We start from the raw sequence: 25,621 nt of genomic DNA, 5'->3' as shown, positions 1-25,621 counted from the left end.
AGTGAAGGCCCCAAATCCTCGGCTTTGCCTGCTGCTGGCGGCTGGGGCTGGGGTCGAAGCGCTCGGCAGAGATGGTGCTCGGTGTCAAGGACTGGTCAGAGGCTCGAAGTTTTCGAGACGACTCAGAGTCGGACTGTGGTCGGGCATGACAGGGAGAATTTTCTTCCTTCTCCCGTCTGCATGAGATGTGGGACTTCCGAGAGACTTCAAACTTTTTTTTACCGTGCCCATGGTCTGTTCTTCATCAAGTTATGGTATTGCTTGTACTGTTGTAACCATATGTTATAATTATGTGGTTTTTGTCAGTTTTCCAGTCTTGGTCTGTCCTGTGCTTCTGTGATATCACACTGGAGGAATATTGTATCATTTCTTAATGCATGCATTACTAAATGACAATAAAAGAGGACTGTGTGTCCTCATAATCTAATCTAATCTAATCTAATACACTACCTGACACTGTACTCCATTTGCCACTTCTCTGCCCATTCTCCATATCTGTCTAAACCTGTAGACCCTCTATTTCCTCAAAACTACCTGCCCCTCCAGCTACCCTTGTATCATCTGCAAACTTTGCCATAAAGCCATCAATTCCATCATGCATATCATTGACATATAATGTGAAAAGAATCAGTTCCAACACAGACACTTGTGAAACACCACTAGTCACCATCAGCTAATCAGAAAAGGCTCTGGTGTGGAGCCAAAATAGATGGGGAAATCTTAAACGCATTCTTTGCATCTGTATTTACTCAGGAGACAGATACAGAGTATTTAGAAGTGAGTCAAAGCATCAACTTTATGGCCCCTGTACAGATTACAGAGCAGGAGGTATTTGTCATTTTGAGGCAAATCAGGGTAAATAAATCCCCAGGGCCTGCCAAGATGTTCCCTCAGACCCTTCGAGAGGCACCTGCAGAAATTGCCATGACCCTAGCAGAGATATTTAAAACATGCTTAGCGACAGGAGAGGTATCAGTGGATTGGAGGGTAGCCAATGATGCTCCATTGTTTAAAAAAGGTTCTAAACAGAAGCCAGGAAATTATAGGCCAGTGAGTCTGACATCAATTGTGGGAAAGTTATTGGACCAGTTAAGGGACCAGATATATAAGTATTTTCATAGACATGGACTGATTAAAGATAGTCAGCATGGCTTTATGCGAGGTAGGTCATGTCTAACCAATCTTATAGAGTTTATCAAGGAAGTTACCAGGAAAATGGATGAAAGCAAAGCAGTGAATGTTGTCTACAAAGACTTAATCTGGATGATAATTTGGTTAACTGGATCAGCAAATTTGTAGATGACACCAAGATTGGAGGGATATAGTGGACAATGAGGAAGGCTATCACAGCTTGCAGAGGGATCTGCATCAATTGGAAAAATGAGTTGAAAAATGGCAAATGAATTTACTGCAAACAAATGTAAGGTTCTGCACTTTGGTATGACCAGCCAAGGTAGGTCTTACACAGTGGAGCACTGAGGAGTGTGGTCGAGCAAAAGGATCTGGAAATACAGGTACATAATTAATTGAAAGTGGTGTCACAGGTAGATAGGGACGTAAAGAAAGCTTCTGGCACATTGACCTTCATAAATCAATGTATTGAGTACAGAAGATGGGATGTTATGTTGAAGCTGTATAAGATGCTGGTGAGGCCAAATTTGGAATATTGTGTGCGGTTTTGGTCACCTACCTACAGGAAAGATGTGAACAAGGTTGAAAGAGTGCAGAGAAAATTTACAAGGATGTTGCTGGGTTTGGAGGACCTGAGTTAGAAGGAAAGATTAAATAGGTTAGGAGTGTATTTTTTTAGAACATAGAAGATTAAGAGGAGATTTAATAGATAAACAAAATTATGCGGGGTATGGACAGCATAAATACAATCAGGCTTTTTCCATTGAGGTTGAGTAGGACTACAAGCAGTGGTAATGGTTTAAGGGTGAAAAGTGAGAAGTTTAAGGGTCGTGAGATTGTGGAATGAGCTGCCAGCATAAGTGATCCATAGGAGCTCGATTTCAATGTTTAAGATAATTTTTTGAATAGGGGGATATGGAGGGCTATGGTCCCAGAACCGATAGTTGGGAATAGGCAATTTAAATGTTTTTCAGTATGGACTAGATAGGAAAAGAGCCTGTTTTGTGCTGTACTTCTCTATAACCCTGAGTTATAATTATTGAGGTGCATTTGAGATTCTTTCGAGAGACTTTGAACTTTTATTTACCGTGCCCATGGCCTATTCTTCATTAAGTTATGATTTGCTTGCACTGTTGTAACTATATGTTATAATTATGTGGTTTTTGTCAGTTTTTCAGTCTTGGTCTGTCTTGTGTTTCTGTGATATCACACCGGAGGAATATTGTATCATTTCTTAATGCATGCATTACTAAATGACAATAAAAGAGGACTGTGTGTCCTCATAATCTAATCTAATCGAATTATCATCATGAAAATTCTAGCCTAACACATGTTTAATGAATAATACTGTAGCATTCCATTTCCATCCAGTCTATCTTCTATCCAGCTTTATTTTTAACTTATTTTCATTGGAGTAAGAGAAATGCCTATAGATTGCTGATAATATGCAATGAAAAAGGCCAATGGACTAATTTAATGAGATGTTGCAATTGATATCTTTCCGTATGTTCATGTGTCACAGTGGTTAATCTCTAATGCAGTTAGTGAGGAAATCTGAATAAAGCTTATAGCATTTCTGTTTGACTTAAGCATTGCAATGTAGTTACAAACAAAAGTGTCTTTCTCTAAAGTAAACACTTAGAGATTTCATTCTGTTTTCCATCAATATTACAATAAACAGGGGAGCTTTGGGAAAATGAGATAAGTAGTTTGCAGTGATTAGTTACACTCCCTGACTGGTTTACATAGAGGTCTGAAAGGTGAGAGATGAATCAGTTCCGTAAAAAGCTAACCCTATTATGATAAATTTGAGGTAATAGCCTTTCAGAATAAATAATGCCTTATCGATTGCTACAGATAAAATAGTACAATATAGAAATAAGTTCAAGCTCAATTATCATTCAACCAAACGAAGTAAGTGTTCCTTCGGGGCCAAGGTGCAAAGCACATTTCCATCAGCACAGAGCAGACTTGCACATAGCACAGAGCATAAATAGCACATATGGTTGCTGTTTTGTATTTAAATATTTGAGCAATATTTTAAGTATCTTGTTTGATTAAGCATTCTTTGTTGTTTACATAACACGTTGTAGGTTATCTGTAAAATTACATAATGGCATACGATATCACACTACCATGTGCTACATGTGTACCTCGCTTAAAGTAAAAATGAAGCTTAGATCCATTTTCCTGGCTCTCTTGTTTTCCTCTCAATTAGTTTTATGTTTTGGAGTTACTGAACATCATGAATACAATGAAAAAGAAAACATACAGTTACAAAGAGAAAAATAATAACAATATAGCCCAAGTCCCTGTGTATCATGACTAGATTGATGGTAAGTTGTCTGATCCAGTTTGTTCTTCTGCCGAGCAAACACTGGTGAGCAGCACTGCCTCTGCATCTCCTCCCCAGGTGACTAGCACGGGTGATCCTGTAGCCTCGATCCAGGCCTACACCTTGCCACAACTGAGGCAATGCAGTTCCCTTACCGTTGGTCTCACAAACAAACCAGTGAAACTGACTTGTACTACACTATCTTACCAATGTCCGACAGGGTATTGCGATCACAATCTAAAAGTAAAAGACAATCTCTCGCACCGCGCACCTTCTTGTCACAATGTTGTGCAACAAGTCCAGGTAACAACACAACAATGGTACTCAATAATTCCAGCTCCATCACTTTTGAGCAACTCACTGATGGAGCACTTGATGTTCTTAGTATCCAACGATGACTTGTGATCATAAAAAAAGCAAAGAAAAGCCTGGAATGGCTGTTACATCCGAACACACCACCATCCTACCCAACTAAAACACTTTTACAGGATTATTTCAAAAAGAAAAAAAAAAAGTCCAAGTTTACGGGGAAGTTTCATTACCAGTAGAGAGGAAGCTTTACATGCCACTTAATCTTCAGTGGGTCAATGCTGGCATTAGGCTGTCAGCATGCATATAAATGCTTATTAGTCTTTTCATCTGAGATCTCTGGCTGACACTTAATATATATAATTCAGTTCTTTGGTTGACTTATTTCCTTCTGACATTAACCAATTAACCAGAATCCCCACAGTGCCAAAGGACAACTAGTGTGTTTGACCTAGATTTATTTTGCACTACTACTTCACTATCTTCAAACAATAATAAACACAAGAGTTTGTACAGATGCTGGAAATCCAGAAAAACACAGAAAAAATGCTGTAGGAACTGAGTAGGTCAAGATCTCCTCTATGGAGAGGAATAAACAGACAACGTTTTGGGTCGAGACCATTCATCAGGACTAGAAATGAAGGAGGAAGATTCCCGAATAAGAAGTTAGGGGAAAGAAAGGAGGACAAGTTAGAAGGTGATATGTAAAGCCAAGTGGGTAGGGATAGGGGATGAAGAAAGAGCTGAGAGGTGATTGATGGAAAAGGTAAAGGGTTAGAGAAGAAATTTGACAGGAGAGGAGAGTAAATCAATAATGTTTAGAAAATTGGACCAATATATCAGTTCCTCTCTTGATATTGCTTTAATAGTTGACAGTTTGTTACTAAAAATACTTTATGCCATGAATATACTTAAATATAACCACTTGGATTAAGCTCTTGAGAAATGATTTTCACGTAAAGTTATTGCAAGTAATTCTTGTTTTCCTGCTTTCAACACTTACACAGAATGTAATTTTCAAATGTAAATGATAACTCACACATGGAACTGAAAGCTAATTTATCACTGGCAGATTGAAATGAGGAAATATAGATTATTGCATCCAGTTATGTAGAATGGGAGAACAAAATACCTCACTGTGAGAGAATTTCAAATGATATTTTAATAGTGTGAAGGAACAAAGAACCATCAATTGTTTTGAAAATTTTAATAAGAAAATACATGCTACTATCAATTCCTACTCTCCACATTATGGGTTTCCCACCATTTCATGTAAATGACAGCATATTGTGTGGGCACGTGGCCAAGTGGTTAAGGCATTGGACTAGTGACCTGAAGGTCGTGAGTTTGAGCCCCAGCTGAGGGAACGTGGTGTGTCCTTGAGCAAGGCACTTAATCACACATTGCTCTGTGACGACACTGGTGCCAAGTTGTATGGATCCTAATGTCCTTCCCTTGGACAACATTGGTGATGTGCAGAGGGGAGACTTGCAGCATGGGCAACTGCTGGTCTTCCATACAACCTTGCCCAGGCCTGCACCCTGGAGAGTGAAGACTTTCCAGGCACAGATCCATGGTCTCGCAAGACTAACGGATTGCATTATGAGGATTATATCCTGATAACAAGGTAACATGCCTGAATGACTGGCATCCTGTCGCACTCACCTCAATAATAAGCAGATACTTTGAGAGGCTGGCCAAGGATTACATCTGCAGCTTTTTTTGTGTGTGCCATACTCTGCCAGAGCCTGGGTGACCACTTTTTAAGTGGTTGTCTTGGAGGAAAGTTTTTGTGAGTGGTCCCCCACGTTCTTCCCATGGCACAGTCGTTTTTTTTTTACAAGGCCGAGTTGCGAGCTCGACACTCAACCCGGCATGGATGGAAAGCGTGCCTGGAAGCGGCCTGACTGGATTCGAACTTGGGAACCTTTCCTCTGGAGTCTGGCGCTGATGTCACTGCACCATCTGCAGCTTGCTTGCACCAAAACTGGACCCCCTACAATCCGCGTACCGACACAACTGATTGACAGATGATGCAATAGCCACTGCTCTACATACCGTACTTACACATCTGGAGAAGAAGGGTGCTTATGTGAGAATGCCGTTCTTGGACGACAGTTCAGCATTCAACACCATAGTTCCATCCAGGCTCGACAAGAAGCTCAGAGACCTCGGTCTTGACCCTGCCTTGTGCAGCTGGATCCTGGATTTCCTGTCAGATCGCCAGCAGGTGGTAAGAGTGGGCTCCCTCACGTCCAACCCTCTGACTCTCAATACAGGAGCCCCTCAGGGGCTCTTTACTCCCTGTATACCCATGACTGTGTCACCATCCACAGCTCCAATCTGCTAATTAAATTTGCCGACAATGCTACATTGATTGGCCTTATTTCAAACAATAACGAGCTGGCATACAGGGAAGAAGTCATCTCTCTGACACAGTGGTGTCAAGACAATAACCTCTCCCTCAATGTCACAAAAACAAAGGAGTTGGTTGTGGATTACAGGAGGAATGGAGACAGACTGACCCCTATTGACATCAATGGATCTGGGGTTGAGACGGTATACAGCTTCAAATTCCTCAGCATCCGCATCACCGAGGACCTCACGTGGCCTGTGCACACCAGCTGTGTGGTGAAAAAGCCACAAAAGTACCTCTTTCACCTCAGATGGTTGCGGAAGTTTAAAATGCGCTCCCAAATCCTAACAACTTTCTACAGGGGCACAATTGAGAGCATCCTGACTGGCTGCATCACTGCCTGGTATGGGAACTGTACCTCCCTTAATCACAGGACTCTGTAGAGAGTGGTGCGGACAGCCCAGCACATCTGTAGTTGTGAACTTCCCACTATTCAGGACGTTTACAAGGACAGATGTGTAAAAAGGGCCCGTAGGATCATTGGGGACCCAAGTCATCCCAACCACAATCTGTTCCAGCTGCTACTATCCGGGAAGCGGTACCACAGCATAAAAGCCAGGACCAACAGGCTCCAGGACATCAGACTGATGAACTCACGCTGATTTGCGTTCACTCTATACTACATTGGCTGTTCTATTTAATATAAATTATTATAAATTACTATGATTGCACATTGCACATTCAGCTGGAGATGTAACCTAAAGGTTTTTACTCCTCATGTACGTGAAGGATGAAAGAAATAAAGTCAACTCAATTCAGCTCTATTATTTCAAAAATCTTGCATTTGTTCTTATTTTCAGGCTTCATATTTAACTTCTGGAGACCAAGAAAGAAGTGCAGGTATGATCTCCAGACAGCCATCTCACAGGGGAAGTGGAGATTCCAGACTAAATTTGAATCAATGAAGGATGCTTGACACCTGTGGCAGAGCTTGAATGCTATCACCTCTGATAAAGTTAAATCCAGCAACATGAAGGACAGTAACACTTCACTTCCAGGTAAACTCAATGCCTGCTATGCTCACTTTGACTGTCAGAACATGGAGGAGCTATTGTGAACCCCCACCTCTCTCAATGATCCTTTGATCTTAGTATCTGAAGCTGATGTGTGGGCTGTCTTCAGAAGGGTGAATCTACAGAGGCATCCAGAATGGACTGGGTATCTGGCCATGTACTAAAGACCTGTTCTGACCAGCTGGCTGGTATATTCACTGAGACCTTTAACCTCTCTCTTTGGCAGTGTGTGGTACCCACCTTCTTCAAGCAGGCTTCAATTGTACCAGTGCCCAAGAAAAGCGTAGTGACCATAGTTCCCTCTAGCGTTTTTCAACCAGCGCACAAAGGAAATTAATGTGCGCACAAAAGGATAAATAATGTAGTAATTAATAATTATACTTATTGAAAATAATCCTTTAGCTAACTGTTTCTGTTAACTAGTTAGTTGGTTTTTCAAATACCACAATGCATGTCACTAATTTACGTCACCTGACCTTTCCTGTTCCGGTTTGTACAGCTGCATCACGGCGGAAGCCATGTTTGGCGGACAGTGTTCATATTGTAAAGTTTACCAAGATATGTTTCAAATTCTGTAGATGGCTTACTAAGTTTTTATTGGAAAAAATATTGATTCACTATGTTGAATTCAAAAGAAGCGAAGGGCGTGAAGCGCAAAAGAAGTGCAAATTTATTTAAATTTGAATGGCTTAACAAAATAATAGAAACTGTTACACCGAAAGCTCATGAGGTCATGAACGTCCAGCTACGAGAAATATTTATGTATGATAAGCTGGAGTTATCTGTTTGTATTGTCATGATGCAAATGTTCCTGGAGAATTTGCTAGTGGAAAGAAGTGGGATGATATTCGGAATCTTGGCTTTTTGAAGAGTCATTTGGCAAGTAAATCGCATTTGGATGGTGTACAGAAGCTCAGGCAACAGAACCCGTCATTACCCATTACAGGAGTGCTACGCATGTTACGGTGGAGTGCAGATGAGCGAGAGCGAAAACGATCAAACCCAGAGGAGTTTAAAGTTGAGGTACAAGAATGGTCAGCTTTTGATTTCTCCGCAATTGCAGATTGTGACTTCACATTTGGCGATGAACAAGTTAATGCCTTATGCCTAAAATATCATGATTTTCTAGCTGAAAATATTGTAATAGTTAGCCAGTTTAATGATTTCAAATTTTCTGTGCAAGAAAAAATTAAACCCAAACGGATTTCAAACTTTGCTCAAGTGGTGGCATTTGTACTTCAAAATGAACAGTTTTGTGACCTTGCACAGTTGATGGACTTTGGGGGAACTTTCCTTGCGTCTAGTGCAAACTGTGAACGAGGTTTTAGCCTAATGAATAAACTCAAAAACAAGCTGAGAAACCATTTAGGTGAATGTCATTTGGATATGTTAATGAGAATTAAAAGCTAGCAATGGGATGGAAGTTCTATTGGATAAGAGTTTACAAAGAATGGGTAAATGCCAAAGACAGGAGAGGGAAAAGATAACTGAGTGACTCCAAAAATATCTCCAACCTGATGGCATGAACATTGAATTCTCTAACTTCCCTTCATGCCTCTCCTCCCCTTTGTAACCCATCCCTTATTTATTTATTTATTTATTTATTATGATTTTTTTTTTTCTTTCCCCTTTTCTCTCTTTTCTCTCCCTCTATCCCTCTCATCCTTGCCTATCCTCTGGGCTTCCTCCCCTCCTTTCTTTCTCCCTAGGCCTCCCATCCCATGATCCTCATCCTTCTTGTGTCTGACGAAAATCATGTCTGACGAATCTCATAGAATTTTTTGAGGATGTAACTAGTACAGTGGATGGGGAGAACCAGTGGATATGGTATATTTGGATTTTCAAAAGGCTTTTGACAAGGTCCCACACAGGAGATTAGTGTGCAAACTTAAAGCACACGGTATTGGGGGTAAGGTATTGATGTGGATAGAGAGTTGGGTGGCAGACAGGAAGCAAAGAATGGGAATAAACGGGACCTTTTCAGAACGGCAGGCGGTGACTAGTGGGGTACCGCAAGGCTCAGTGCTGGGACCCCAGTTGTTTACAATATATATTAATGACTTGGATGAGGGAATTAAATGCAGCATCTCCAAGTTTGTGGATGACACGAAGCTGGGTGGCAGTGTTAGCTGTGAGGAGGATGCTAAGAGGATGCAGGTTGACTTGGATAGGTTAGGTGAGTGGGCAAATTCATGGCAGATGCAACTTAATGTGTATAAATGTGAGGTTATCCACTTTGGTGGCAAAAACAGGAAAACAGATTATTATCTGAATGGTGGCCGATTAGGAAAAGGGGAGGTGCAACGAGACCTGGGTGTCATTATACACCAGTCATTGAAAGTGGGCATGCAGGCACAGCAGACGGTGAAAAAGGCAAATGGTATGCTGGCTTTTATAGCAAGAGGATTCGAGTACAGGAGCAGGGAGGTACTACTGCAGTTGTACAAGGCCTTGGTGAGACCACACCTGGAGTATTGTGTGCAGTTTTGGTCCCCTAATCTGAGGAAAGACATCCTTGCCATAGAGGGAGTACAAAGAAGGTTCACCAGATTGATTCCTGGGATGGCAGGACTTTCATATGATGAAAGACTGGATCAACTAGGCTTATACTCATTGGAATTTAGAAGATTGAGGGGGGATCTTATTGAAACGTATAAGATCCTAAAGGGATTGGACAGGCTAGATGCAGGAAGATTGTTCCCAATGTTGGGGAAGTCCAGAATGAGGGGTCACAGTTTGAGGATAAAGGGGAAGCCTTTTAGGACTGAGATTAGGAAAAACTTCTTCACACAGAGAGTGGTGAATCTGTAGAATTCTCTGCCACAGGAAACAGTTGAGGCCAGTTCATTGGCTATATTTAAGAGGGAGTTAGATATGGCTCTTGTGGCTAAAGGGATCAGGGGGTATGAAGGGAAGGTTGGCACAGGATTCTGAGTTGGATGATCAGCCATGATCATACTGAATGGCGGTGCAGGCTCGAAGGGCCGAATGGCCTACTCCTGCATCTATTTTCTATCTTTCTATGTTTCTCCAGCCTCATATCCCTTTTGCCAATCAAATTTCTAGCTCTTGGCTCCATCCTCCCCCCCTCCTGTCTTCTCCTATCATTTTGGATCTCCCCCTCCCCCTCCCACTTTCAAATATCTTACTGTCTCTTCTTTCAGTTCGTCCTGACGAAGGGTCTCGACCCAAAACGTCGACTGTACCTCTTCCTATAGATGCTGCCTGGCCTGCTGTGTTCACCGGCATTTTTTGTGTGTGTGACTTAAATATGTATGTTATTTTGTTGTTAATCTGTGCAGTTTTATGTCAACTATTTTGTAAACCTACATAAACTGTCCCATGTGTGCATTCAGTGCGCACATACTTTTGTCACAGGAAAAAAATGTGCACAACCTAAGATTTTTGTGCACACTGAGTACTAAAAATTAGAGGGAACATTGGTAGTGACCTGCCTCAATGACTGTAACCCAGTTGCACTTACATCCACAGGGATGAAGTGTTTTGAGAGGATGGTGATGAAACATAACTGAGCAACAGGTCCACCACAGTTGCCATCTGATTGGCTCTGCACACAATCCTGGAACATCTGTACAAAGATGTATACATCAGGATGCTCTTTATCGACTGCAGCTCAGCATTCAATACCAGCAGCCACTCAAAACTAATCAATAAGCTCCAAGACCTTGCCGCAGTACCTTTTGTGCAATTGGATCATGGGTTTCCTCACTAGTAGACCCAGTCAGTTTGAATTGGCAACAACATCTCCTCCATGATCTCACAGCACAGGTGCACTACAGGGCTGTGTGGTTAGCTCCCTGCTCTACTTGTTTTATACCTACTATTCTGTGGCTAAGCACAGCTCCAACACCATATTCAAGTTTGCTGATAACACCACTGCTGTGGGCCAAATCAAAGATGGTGATGAATCAGCATACAGGAGGGAGAACGAAAATTTGGCTGAGTGGTGTCATAACAACAACTCTTCACTCAATGTCAGCAAGACCAATGAACTGACTGTAGACTTCTGGAGAGGAAAACCAGAGTTCCATGAATCAGTCCTCATTGGAGGATCAGAGGTGGAGAGGATTAGCAACTTTAAATTCCTGGGTGTTAGTATTTCAGAAGATCTGCCCTGGACCCAGCACGTAAGTGTAAGTGCAAAGAAAGCACAACAGCACCCCTACTTCTTTTGGAGTCTTTGGAGATTTGGCATGACATCTAAAATTTTGACAAACCTCTATGGATGTGTAGTGGAGGGTGTATTTATCGACTGGCTGCATCACAGCTTGGTATGAAAATACCAATCCCTTTAAATGAAAAATTCTACAAAAGATAGTAGATTTGGCCCAGTACATCATGGGTAAAGCCCTCCCAACCATTCAGCACATCTACATGAAGCACTCTATCCATACTTTCTCTTGGCCTTATCAATCACATATTTAAGGCCAAAGGATAATATAGATAGAATTGTTAACCAGTCACAAAGCTTCTGTAGTCAGTTACATGAAACATTGATATAGGAAAGCAGCATCCATCATCAGAGATTCCCACCACCCAGGCCTAGCTCTTTTCTTGCTGCTGCCATCAAATAGAAATTATAAGAGCCTCAGGATTTGCACTATCAGGTTCAAGAACAACTATACCCTTTAACCGTCAGGCCCTTGAACAAATAACTAAACTCACTTGCCCACCCATCGAGATGTTTCCACAACCGATGATCTCACTTTAAGCACTCTTTATCCTATTATCTCATTCTCGTTATTTATTGCCATTTATTTATATTTGCATTTGCACAGTTTGTTGCCTTCCTCACTATGGTTGATCTTTCATTGATCCTGTTATTGTTACTTTTCTATATATTTGCTGAGTATTCTTGCAGGAAAATGAATCTCAGGGTTGTATACGGTAACATATACGTACTTTGATAATAAAATTTACTTTGAACTTTGGGATCAACATTGACAGGTAAATGAAATATTGCTTTTATAGTCTCAGTCAAATGACAAAAAAGTAGTAGATTTAGGTTGACTGATAGTTCTGTATGTTAGCTGTCCTTAAGAATCAAGATGCAGTAGTTTCAATAGTTCCATTTAATATCAGAGAAATGTATATATACATCCTGAAATTCTTGTTCTTCGCAGACTTCCATGAAAACCAAACAATGCCCCCTAAGAATGAGTGACAGTAAAAAAAATAAGAACCCTAAAGACCCCTACTACTCCCCCTATGCACAAACAGCAGCAAAGTATCCTCCACCCACCAAGCAAGCAATAGCCAAGCCCCCAAGAAAGTCCATGATCTGCAGTACAATGGAAACTAATTGTTCACCTGACAGTTCAAAATACCTCAGGCTCTCTCTCTCTCTCTCCCCCTAATAAAAGGAAAGAGAGGTGTCCCCCTTTCACAGCGAGAGGGGAGACATAACAAAACAACTTGCTGATTTGCGATGATAAAGTCTGTTGCGTCATTTTTTTCCCTCAGTGTTCCAACCTGAGAATTGGCAACAAACTCTCCGCCACCAACGAGAAAGAGAGAGAGAGAGCATGCGATTTGCTGAGTACAGAGCTTCTGACAGCTGATCTGCTATTCCTGATGTTACATTTTCTGCCACAATGCTTCAGTTGATGGTGACAGCATAGAATCAACTTGTCCACAGGGTTGCAAAGCCTTGGAATCCCGAAGGCGCGAGTGCCATTCTTTAAATAGTGACCACAAAATTAGGGCAAATAACTATTTATCCATGACCTGTTGTTTGATAATCCTACAAATTGTTTTGTAGGAGATACTTTTTAAACTCTATTTCATTTTTGAAGAATCAGGCAATGAGTGAGCAAGTGCTGATTGGTAATTCAGTAGAAACAAAAACCAAACTTTAGACTTCATAAATCTGCAAAACATATGTAACTAGTTAGAAATGCTTTGCAGATCAGGAGAGCAATTATTGAGTATCTGCATCATAAAGCCTGAAAAATCAATTGTTTTTCAGAATTTTTTAATTGGCATAACAATTAATGCAACTTTTGTCTTTTTAAATATGTTTCATAAAGTTTTTTTGTTAGACTGTTAGGAAAAAATAAAGCTAATGAAAAGAGATTTTATATCATATGTATGCATGAAATAAAATTTTTGTTGCAATGGGGCGTTAGGGGCAGACCCAGGTGTGGGACACAGACACGGAGCCTGGACTTGGACTCGGACTTGGACACAGAGCCTGGACTTGTACTCGGACTTGGACCTGGAGCCTGGACTTGGACTCAGACTTGGACTTGGACTTGGACTTGGACCTGAAGTCTGGACTTGGACTCGAACTCGAACTTGGACACAGTGCCTGGGCTTGGACTTGGATTCGGACTTGGACCTGGAGCCTGGACTTGGACTTGGACTCGAGCCTAGACTTGGACATGAGGAGACAGAATACCCAACTCAGAGCAGCGGCAAATGGCCGGACCTACTCAGTTGGAAACAAGATGACAAAACCAACCAAAGACACACAATACGAATCTTGACACGGAATAACTCCTCCTGAAGCGGCAAACGGCCGGCAATCCCACTAGCTGGACACGAAGAGACAGAATTCCCAACTTTGAGGCTCCAGGATGAGCATAGTTGCACTGGCTACGGGGACGAACCAGTAGTGAGTAGATGTAAGCTGGAGTGTTTATGCTGCTGGTTCGAATGAGGATCAGGTGCCCTAATCAAGGAGCCCAGTGGAACACGGGAAAAGGAAATTAACTGAAATGAGGAGTAAACGGACCGGACCATGCGAACTTTGGTTTGTATCGGGGGAAAAAAAGGGTAGTGATGAAAGAAAATTGATGGTAGTGAAGAACAATAATCATGAGAGTTCCAGAATACTTCTATGGGGTCTTTTCAAATTTTTTTGGTGTAACTGTGGAACTCAATAAAACTGATGTCAATAACACTAACTTGTCAAAACACTGCAGCAAAACTCAGAAAGCTTGCTTTGTTAAATTAAGCAAATATTAGAAATAGTGGGTCAGACAGCTTTTAACCTTTCAGATCCAATGAAAACATTAACTCAATTTCTATCTCTATCGATGTTCGCTAGTACTTCCAGCATTTTCTGTTTTCATTTCTGGCTTCCAACATCTGCAATTTTTTGTCTGTTTATCTTAGTGTTATAGGACACAGAAACAGGCCTTTGGCCACCATGCTAACTGTTTTACACATCTGCAGCAATCCCAATTGCCTGCATTATGTCAATACCTTTCTAAGCCAGCCTAAATGCCTCTTAAATGTTGTGATTGTAGATGTTCAGCATCTTATCTGTCAGTGTATTCCAGATACCAACTACTTTCTGTGAGAGTACGGCTGATATTTGGGACATTCCCCTCAGATCATCTTTAAAGCACCTCTTTCTCTGCCTATGCCCATGTCCTCTGTATGTCTAATACTGCTACTATAGGAGAAAAAAATAACTCCCTACCTTCTCATAATTTTTTATACCTTGTCCAGATCACTCATCAGTTCCTTAAATCCATGGAAAAGAAGCTTAGCCTAACTGATCTCTCCAAATCAATTAGACCCTTGATTGTTAAATTAACTAACATGACTGAATCACATTAACCATTCCGAAGCAACCTTCAGAAGACGGTGATGGTGATGGGGACAAGGACAAGGGAGGGTTCTAATTTTAGAACATAGAACATTACAGCACAATACAGGCCATTTGGCCCATGATGTTGTGCTGACTTTTACCCTGCTCTAAGATTAACCTAACCCTTCCCTCCTTCATAACCTTCTGTTTTTTTTATCAACCACATGCCAAGCTAAGTGTTTCTTAAATGACCCTAATGCATTTAAAGGTCAATTAGAAATGGTTAATAAAACTAGCCCGGGCTGTGCCCATGTTTTGTAAATTGAATAACACAAACAAAAACAGAATGTGTTAACACTTCATATAAGGCTTTAAAACTAAATACAATGTGATATTTGTGCAAATCTTGTTATACTTTCAAAATGCAGTAGAAGTCACATTTGAATTCTAACTTACAGGAGCCATGGGCCACTGCAAAAAGGTCATGGTATCTAGGATTCCTGAAAATTAGAAACAGAGAATTTAAATTACTTATTATTTTCTTCATTTTACCTCTTGTAATGCCATGACACCCAACAACTACTTAATGTTAAGAGACGAAGACATTCTTTCTACTGCCAGTGCTGTTTCTAGCCAATGTCCTGGCAGTTATTGAGCGGTCCTGAAGACTGCCCTAATGTTGTTCCTTTTCTTTTCTTTAAATGGTTCCTAATAGCAAGATGACTTCTACTGGCAATACTTTATTGTGGGTGATATGTATCACATCATAAGGCGGAAAAGTATTCTGACGAATCACTTATGGCTAGCAGAATGCTCTATTACATTGTAAAGTCTAGACATCTAGAAATTCTACCACTAACTCTGAGATATATATAAGATAGGCATGTGAATTTTGTTAAAAACATAACAGGTATCCATGATCAAGAAATCTGTGGGCTGTCAACATGCTTCGTACATTTATATGGAGGACATTAGATGTGCATAATCATATTAAACAGGATGTAACATTCAGTTGACACTGCATAGAAAATTCTGCTATGCGCAAAAGGCTTCTGTTTGAAGCAGAGCTTGAACACTGAAATAGTTGAATCAGAGAAGTAAAGCATGCTAATACTAAACCACATTAGGTAAAGTTCTCAGCCCTACCTGAGCAGAGGAATCTAAGGAGCCCATCTTCTTTCTGCTAGGTTTCTTCTTTATGTCAATGATCTCATCCTTCTATCGACTAATGTTATTAGCCCACAGCATTAATGTCTCTCTTCCATTACTATAATCATCTAACTACACTATACTTCAGGCTGATTCTGGACTCAACCATACCTAATCATCATCCAGCCCCATGGCTTAATAGATCTTGATGCTCCTTCCAATCTAGTTCCCACACCCCAGCCCTCCACAGCCCCAATTACCATTTCTCCCCAGACCATCTTGATCATTACTCCCCTAACATCTCTAAAGCATCTTCCTTCATTCCCATCAACCAACTCAGGGTCTACTTGGACTTTTCCATTGATTAAGTCTTCTACAGACAATCAATGGAATGGATATAAGATTGGCTGATGGCAGGAAGCAAAAAGCGGGAATAAAGCGGGGCTTTTCTGGTTGGCTGCCAGTGACTAGTGTTATTCCACAGGTGTTAATGTTGGGATTGCTTCGTTTCCAAGTTTGTGCAGTGAAAATTACGGCTCAGAAAGCTTAATGGTCCGAGAGTGGATAAATCTCCTGGACCTGATGGAATGCATCCTTGGGTTCTGAAGGAAGTAGCTAGAGAGATTGCAGAAGCATTAGCAATGATCTTTCAAGAATCGATAGATTCTGGCATTGTACCAGATGACTGGAAAATTGCAAATGATACTCCACTATTTAAGAAGGGTGGGAGGCAGTAGAAAGGAAACTATAGACCTGTTAGCCTAACATCAGTGGTTAGGAAGTTGTTGGAATTAATTGTTAGGGATGGGATTATGGAGTACCTGAAGGCACGTGACAAGATAGGCCAAAGCCAGCATGGTTTCCTGAAAGGAAGATCCTGCCTGACAAACCTACCGCAATTCTTTGAGGAAATTACAAGCAGCATATACAAAGGAGATCGGTGTACTTGGATTTTCAGAAGGCCTTTGACAAGGTGCCGCACATGAGGCTGCTTAGCAAGATAAGAGCCCATGGAATTACAGGGAAGTTAATAGTGTGGATGGAGCATTGGCTGGTCGGCAGAAAACAGAGAGTGGGAATAAGGGGATCCTATTCTGGCTGGCTGCCAGTTCCCAGTGGAGTTCCACAGGGCTTGGTGTTGGGACCACTGCTTTTTATGACGCATGTCAATGATTTGGATTACGGTATTAATGGATTTGTGGCTACATTTGCCAACAATACAAAGACAGGTGGAGGACCGGGTAGTGTTGAGCAAACAGAGAGCCTGTAGAGAGACATAGATAGTTTAGGGGAATGGGCAAAGAACTGGCAAATGAAATACAATGTTGTAAAGTGTATGGTCATGCACTTTGGTGGAAGAAATAAATGGGCAGACTATTATTTAGATGGGGAGAGAATTCAAAATGCAGAGATGCAAAGGGACTTGGGAGTCCTTGTGCAAGATACCTTAAAGGTTAACCTCCAGGCTGAGTCGGTTGTGAAGAAGGCAAATGCAATGTTGGCATTCATTTCTCAAGCTACAGAATATAAGAGCAGGGATGTGATGTTAAGGCTCGAGGAGGCATTCATGAGGCCACGCTTGGAGTATTATGTGCAGTTTTGGGCTCCTTATTTTAGAAAGGATATACTGACATTGGAGAGGGTTCAGAGAAGATTCATGAGAATGATTCCAGGAATGAAACGGTTACCGTATGAGGAATGTCTGGTAGCTCTTGGGCTGTAATCCCTGGAGTTCAGGAGAATGAAGGGGTATCTCATAGAAACATTCCGAATGTTAAAAGGCCTGGACAGATTAGATATGGCAAAGTTATTTCCCATGGTAGAGGCTCCTTGGACAAGAGGGCACGACTTCAGGATTGATGGATGTCCTTTTAGAACTGAAATGCAGAGAAATTACTTTAGTCAGAGAATGGTAAATCTGCGGAATTTGTTGCACGATCGGCTGTGGAGGCCAAGTCATTGGGTGTATTTAAGGCAAAGATAGATAGGTTCTTGATTAGCCAGGGCATCAAAGGGTATCGGGTGAAAGCAGGGGAGTGGGGATGACTGGAAGAACTGCACCATGATTGAATGGTGGAGCAGACTTGATGGGCTGAATGGCCTACTTCTGCTCCTATATCTTATGGTCTTATTGTCTTTTCATGTTATACGTATTTCAGTGATCTCAGAATTGATGGCTTTTGGCCAAGTTTGTGGCCAATACTAAGATAGGTGAAGGGGTAGATAGTGTTGAGGAAGCAGGGAATCTGCAGAAGGACTTAGATGGATTCGGAGAATGGGCAAAGAAGTTGCATATGGAATATAGTGTAGGGAAGTGTTTGGTCATGCACTTTGATAGAAAGAATAAAGGCATAGCCAGTTTTCTAAATGGGCAGCAAATTCAGAGATCAGGGGTGTAAAGGGACTTGGGAGACCTCGTGCAGGATTCCCTAAAGGTTAACTTGCAAGTTCAGCTGGTAGTAAGGAAAGCAAATGCAATGTTTGCATTCATTTTGAAAGGACTAGAATATAAAAGCAAGGATGTAATACTGCGTCCTTATAAGGCATTGGTCAGACTTCAATTGGAAAGTTGTAGGCAGTTTTGAGCACTTATCCATGAAAGAAAGTACTGGCATTGGAGACGGTCCAGGGGAGATTTATGATAATGGTCCTGGGAAAGAAAGGGTTAACACATGAGGAGTATTTAATGACTCTGGGCCTGTACTCGCTGGAGATTAGAAGATTGAGGCGTCGGGGGAATCTCACTGAAGCCTATCAAATCTTGAAAGGCCAAAATAAAGTGGACATAGAGAAGCTGTTTCTTATAGTGAGGGAGTCTCAGATCAGAAATTACAGCTTCAGACTAGAAGGACATCCCTTTAGAACGGAGATGATAAAGAAATTCTTCACCAGAGGGTGGTGAATCTGTGGAATTCACTGTCACAGACAGCTATAGAGGCCAAGTCATTAGGTATATTTAAAACAGGGGTTGATAGGATTTTAATTAGTAAGGGTGTCAAAGGTTATGGGGAGAAAGCAGGAGAATGGGGTTGTGAGGGATAATAATACCATGATGGAATAACAAAGCAGACCTGATGGGCTGAATGCCCTAATACTACTCCTATGTCTCGTAGTCTACATCTTCCTCTGCTCTCCAACATACTGCACATCCCAGAATGTAGCAGGTGCTGCATAACCAGTTAAACACCCTTGTAAAGTATAATCACTACTATTATCTGAGAAACCTAATAGTCAATTTGCACATAGGAAGCTCCCAAGAGCAACAATAACATATATTTTATAAATGTTACATGTTATACATGCTATAAATGTTGATTAGCTCTACATTGGTCAAAATAGCCAATATTTTTCAAAATGATGCCGCATGATCTTTCATATTTTCTCAAGTAGGGTTTAGTCAACATTGTATTCACACAATGGAGATCCAGCCTAGAATTTTGTGAACAGATTGGATTTGAACACTCGAAATTACAAATTAATGTATAAACATACTGAATGATACAGTTATCATGCTGGATAACTGTGCTTTATAACTTGCTACAACTCTAGCCAAGCTGATCCAACATAAATATAATCCTGGCATTTAGCCATTAAAATGGGAAATTGCTCAGGTTATCCTGTTCTCAAACAGTAGGACAAATCGAATGTAGCCAGTTTACTCTCAGCAAAGTCATCAATTGTGTTTTCTGTGTTTACTGCTCAATTGGTTTGTCAGAAGATACGGAAATGAAAGTTACCCATCTATGACTCTTGTTGCATGCAATTCTATTTCTTGATTTATGATGTAACTTGCCTTATTAGTATTATTTCGGGGTGTTTATACAATTCCCAGCTATACTTTGTGAACTTGATTGTTTCTTCTTCTTGATGCATCACAGTGCCTGAATCTCAGATATCAACTTATCATTTCTGAGCCAACATTCCTCAAGCTACAGATATTCATTGCAGGTGGGATCACCATGGCTCCCAAATACTTCCATACTAGTTCCCACATACAATGATTGATGCACATCATCTGCTTTACTTTGCCTTTTCAAAATAATTCCTTCATTTAATTTATCAGTTGTATTGAATTTTGTTACTGACCTGACTGAAAGATCCAGTGGCTACATAAAGAACAGTGAGTTCTGAGTAACAGGAAGAAATGATCAGTCATTTACCTCGTTAAGCCTGTAAGGCTGAGTTTACTAAAAGAAGATATCATGAGCAGAAGTTACAGAATGTTGCCTTACTGCTTTTTTATCTTTTTCTATTGTCACTTATTGAACTATAATTGTGATACGCACCAGCACATCCCAGTAACTGCCAGTCTCTTTGCCTTTTCAAAAAAATATTTCCACAGAGGCAGAACAGTGCCCTCTTGATCCCGGAATTCATCAGATGGATCTTCAAAATACCTGAAGTCTACATAGAAAAGAGAGCAAACAATATTTTAACATTTTCATAACAGTGCATAGATGATATATGACTTGTCTTTGAAATATATGTATTTGTAAGACTTGTAAAATTTATGTTTAGCCAACTGACAAGGAACATTTCAGAATTAATGAAGCTACAGGGAGGTAGTCATCCCTAGGCTACAGGAGTCAGAACACTGGGTCACTGTCAAGAGAGGGAAGGGAAATGCCCGGATAGTGGAAAGCACCCCTGTGGCTGTCCCCCACAGCAACAAATATCTTGTTCTGGATGCTGTTGAGGCAGATGACCTGACGGGGGACGCCCACGGTGACCGGGTCTCTGGCACTGAGCCTGGCGCTGTTGTGCAGGAGAGGAGGAGGGTGAAGAGAAATGCGGTAGTCGTGGGGGATTCCATAGTCAGGGGAACAGACAGGAGATTCTGTGAGCCTGACAGAGATACCCGCATGGTGTGTTGCCTCCCAGGTGCCAGGGTACGGGATGTCTCGGATCGGGTCCTGAATATTCTAAAGGGGGAGGGTGAGCAGCCAGTTGTCTTGGTACATGTTGGTACCAATGACATAGATAGGACAAAGGAGGAGGTCCTGAAGAGAGATTTCCAGGAGTTAGGAAGGAAGCTGAGAAGCAGGACCTCCAGGGTAGTAATCTCGGGATTGCTACCTGTGCCACGTGCTAGCGAGGGCAAGAGTAGACGGAACAGGCAGATGAATGCGTGGCTGAGAGACTGGTGTAGAGGGCAGGGCTTCAGATTCTTGGATAATTGGGATCTCTTCTGGGGGAAGTATGACCTATTCAAAAAGGTCAGTTTACACCTGAACCCGAAGGGGACCAATATCCTGGCGGGAAAGTTTAATAGAGCTGTTAGGGAGGGTTTAAACTAATTTGGCAGGGGGATGGGAACCGGAATGATAGAGCGGAGGAAGGAGAAAACAGAAATAAGTCTAAGATAGTGAGCAGTAAAGATGTCAGGAAAGACAGGCAGGTGATGGGGCAAATTTGTAGCCATTGGGATGAGTTGCAGTGAAATCAAAGCAAAAAGTATCAAATACTGGTCTTAAGGTGTTGTACTTAAATGCACGCAGCATAAGGAATAAGGTGGGTGATCTTGTTGTACAGCTACAGATTGGCAGGTATGATATTGTGGCCATCACTGAGACGTGGCTAAAGGATGCATGTCTCTGGGAGCTGAACATCCAAGGATACACGGTGTATCGGAAGGATAAGAAGGTAGGCAGAGGGGGAGGCGTGGCTTTATTGGTAAGAAATGATATTAAATCATTAGAAAGAGGTGATATAGGATCGGAAGGTGCAGAATCTTTATGGGTTGAGCTAAGAAATAGCAGGGGTAAAAGGACCCTGATGGCAGTTATTTATAGGCCTCCAAACAGCTGCAGGGATGTGGACTACAAATTACAACTGGAAATAGAAAAGGCTTATCAGAAGGGCAGTATTATGATAATTGTGGGGGATTTTAACATGCGAGTAGATTGGGAAAATCAGGTCAGCACTGGATCTCAAGAGAGAGAATTTGTAGAATGTCTGCGAGATGGCTTTTTAGAACAGCTTGTTGTTGAGCCTACTAGGGGATCGGCTGTACTGGACTGGGTATTGTGTAATGAACTGGAGGTGATTGGAGAGATTGAGGTGAAGGAACCCTTAGGAGGCAGTGATCATAACATGATTGAGTTCACTGTGAAATTAGAGAAAGAGAAGCCGAAATCTGATGTGTCGGTATTTCAGTGGAGTAAAGGAAATTACAGTGGCATGAGAGAGGAACTGGCCAAAGTTGACTGGAAAGAGACACTGGCGGGAAAGACAGCAGAGCAGCAGTGGCTGGAGTTTATGCGAGAAATGAGGAATGTGCAAGATAGGTATATTCCAAAAAAGAAGAAATTTTCGAGTGGAAAAAGGATGCAACCGTGGTTGACAAGAGAAGTCAAAGCCAAAGTTAAAGCAAAAGAGAGGGCATACAAGGAAGCAAAAATTAGTGGGAAGAGAGAGGATTGGGAAGTTTTTAAAACCTTACAAAAGGAAACCAAGAAGGTCATTAAGAGAGAAAAGATTAACTATGAAAGGAAGCTAGCAAATAATATCGAAGAGGATACTAAAAGCTTTTTCAAGTATATAAAGAGTAAAAGACAGGTGAGAGTAGATATAGGACTGATAGAAAATGATGCTGGAGAAATTGTAATGGGAGATGAGGAGATGGCAGAGGAACTGAACAAGTATTTTGCATCAGTCTTCACTGAGGAAGCACAGCAGTATACCGGACACTCAAGGGTGGCAGGGAAGAGAAGTGTGCGCAGTCACAATTACGACAGAGAAAGTACTCAGGAAGCTGAATAGGCTAAAGATAGATAAATCTCCTGGACCAGATGGAATGCACCCTCGAGTTCTGAAGGAAGCAGCTGTGGAGATTGCCGAGGCACTAGCAATGATCTTTCAAAAGTCGATAGATTCTGGCATGGTTCCGGAGGACTGGAAGATTGCAAATGTCACTCCGCTATTTAAGAAGGGGGCAAGGAAGCAAAAAGGAAATTATAGACCAGTTAGCTTGACATCCGTGGTTGGGAAGTTGTTGGAGTCGATTGTCAAGGATGAGGTTACAGAGTACCTGGAGACATATGACAAGATAGGCAGAACTCAGCATGGATTCCTTAAAGGAAAATCCTGCCTGACAAACCTATTACAATTTTTTGAGGAAATTACAAGTAGGCTAGACAAGGGAGATGCAGTGGATGTTGTATATTTGGATTTTCAGAAGGCCTTTGACAACGTGCCACACATGAGGCTACTTAACAAGAGCCCATGGAATTATGGGAAAGTTACATACGTGGATAGAGCATTGGCTGATTGGCAGGAAACAGAGAGTAGGAATAAAGGGATCCTATTCTGGTTGGCTGCCGGTTACCAGTGGTGTTCCGCAGGGATCAGTGTTGGGGCCGCTTCTTTTTACATTATACATCAACGATTTAGATTATGGAATAGGTGGCTTTGTGGCTAAGTTTGCTGACGATACAAAGATAGTGGAGGGTCCGGTAGTGCTAAGGAAACGGAGAGTCTGCAGAGAGACTTGGATAGATTGGAAGAATGGGCAGAGAAGTGGCAAATGAAGTACAATGTTGGAAAGTGTATGGTTATGCACTTTGGCAGAAAAAATAAAAGGGCAGACTATTATTTAAATGGGGAAAGAATTCAAAGTTCTGAGATGCAACGGGACTTGGGAGTCCTCGTACAGGATACCCTTAAAGTTAACCTCCAGGTTGAGTCAGTAGTGAAGAAGGCGAATGCAATGTTGGCATTCATTTCTAGGGGAATAGAGTATAGGAGCAGGGATGTGATGTTGAGGCTCTATAAGGTGCTGGTGAGACCTCACTTGGAGTACTGTGGGCAGTTTTGGTCTCCTTATTTAAGAAAGGATGTGCTGACGTTGGAGAGGGTACAGAGAAGATTCACTAGAATGATTCCAGGAATGAGAGGGTTAACATATGAGGAACGTTTGTCCACTCTTGGACTGTATTCCTTGGAGTTTAGAAGAATGAGGGGAGACCTCATAGAAACATTTCGAATGTTAAAAGGCATGGACAGAGTGGATGTGGCAAAGTTGTTTCCCATGATGGGGGAGTCTAGTACGAGAGGGCATGACTTAAGGATTGAAGGACGCCCTTTCAGAACAGAAATGCGAAGAAATTTTTTTAGTCAGACGGTGGTGAATCTATGGAATTTGTTGCCACAGGCAGCAGTGGAGGCCAAGTCATCGGGTGTATTTAAGGCAGAGATTGATAGGTATCCGAGTAGCCAGGGCATCAAAGGTTATGGTGAGAAGGCAGTGGAGTGGGACTAAATAGGAGAAAATGGATCAGCTCATGATAAAATGGCGGAGCAGACTCGATGGGCTGAATGGCCTACTTCTACTCCTTTGTCTTACGGACTTATGGTCTAATTATGCTCTGAAACTATGCCTATTTTTATCTGATTATTACACATCTTGATAAGTTTCTTGTAGCTTATAGCAGAAATGACATAGTATAGTTATTAGAAAGATTCCAACCAAAGTGGTCAGGAGCAAAACAATGTTGTTTGGTGCTGACCTATGTTTGGCCCATATCCTTCTGAACATTTCCTAACTACCTATGTGTCCCTATCACTTCCATTGGTTCATATATTGGGCACCATTTTGAAGTGTATGGAGCCAAATAATTGATCAATTGACTATGGAAATATGGAATGTACGGTTTTAATTATGATGATATATTCAAGAATCTAACCTTTGTTTTTAAAGAATACATAATGTTAAGGAGAGATCTGGTCAAGATGTTAAAATATTATGGCAGGTTTTAATAAAAGCAAAACCAGTAAACTATTCGCATTGGCTGTTAAATTGGTAATAGAGGGCATAACTTTAAGATCATCACAGAAGCAATGAGGCAGGAAAAAGACTGCAGAGAGTGTGGTATGACCTCACTTGATTATCTGTCATTCATTGGGGTATTGTCATACAGCAGTTTCATTGCAACCTTCACCAGCAAAATGTATTTACATTGCATTTTTCACATATTAAGACAGCTCATAAAGATTTTCAGGAGCATTATCAAACAAAAATTGAACTTGAGCCAAAACCTTTAAAGAATGTTTTACAGGTGTAAGGGCAGATACAGAGATAGGGATGTAAAATGGGACAGAGAAAGAAAGGTATAGGGGCTGAGAGTTTTGGCATGGGATTCTAAAGCCTCAGAACATGAATATTTCAAAACGTTGTAGGCCTATAGAAGATGAAATAGGTTAGGAGGGGTGAGGTCATTGAGGGGTTTAAAATGAGAATAAGGAATTTAATATTGCATATTGGAAGACAATGGTGACCAGTGAACACAAAAGTGATGGATGAACATGACATGGTTGGAATTACGACAATAAGACTAGAGTTCAAGATGCAAGATGAAACATTGGTACGGATTGTGGATGGCTTATGAAACTTCTAAATACATTTCTTCTGAACGATGCTACTGCAATCACCAGCCTGTAATTTCCCTTTAAGTAATGTACTTTTAAACTATCTTTATGAACTAGCGATTCACAGTCTCCTGAAAGATTCAATGGACAACTCTCAAGAATGCAGATATAGCACCTTTAAGCAGATTAAGGTACATTGCCATGCTGAAAATGAGGGTGGAGGGGAGGATTCCAAACCAGCCTGAAATGCTGAAGTATGAAACTTCATCTATCCAATCTGCAGTTGCTGAAGAACAAGACTGAGGACTTAAGGGAAAGATTAGTGTATCAGAGAGAAGTGA

The 25,621-nt window shown here is 41.3% G+C and overlaps 1 protein-coding gene across 2 annotated transcripts in view; it reads right to left on the bottom strand.

The window, feature by feature from the left end:
• Positions 1-25,621, bottom strand: part of dnai1.2 (dynein, axonemal, intermediate chain 1, paralog 2) — a 207,974-nt gene that overhangs the window by 107,405 nt on the left and 74,948 nt on the right. For both annotated transcript variants that reach the window (XM_072251762.1, XM_072251763.1), the window contains 2 exons: positions 20,201-20,318; positions 15,222-15,265 (listed from right to left, as the gene is read on the bottom strand). In XM_072251762.1, coding sequence (XP_072107863.1) covers positions 15,222-15,265; positions 20,201-20,318 — 162 coding nt within the window. The remainder of the gene's footprint in view (positions 1-15,221; positions 15,266-20,200; positions 20,319-25,621) is intronic.

This window comes from Mobula birostris, chromosome 3, assembly GCF_030028105.1.
Source record: "Mobula birostris isolate sMobBir1 chromosome 3, sMobBir1.hap1, whole genome shotgun sequence".
In the NCBI taxonomy this organism is placed as follows: domain Eukaryota; kingdom Metazoa; phylum Chordata; class Chondrichthyes; order Myliobatiformes; family Myliobatidae; genus Mobula; species Mobula birostris.
This window is presented reverse-complemented; position numbering and strand designations above follow the sequence as displayed.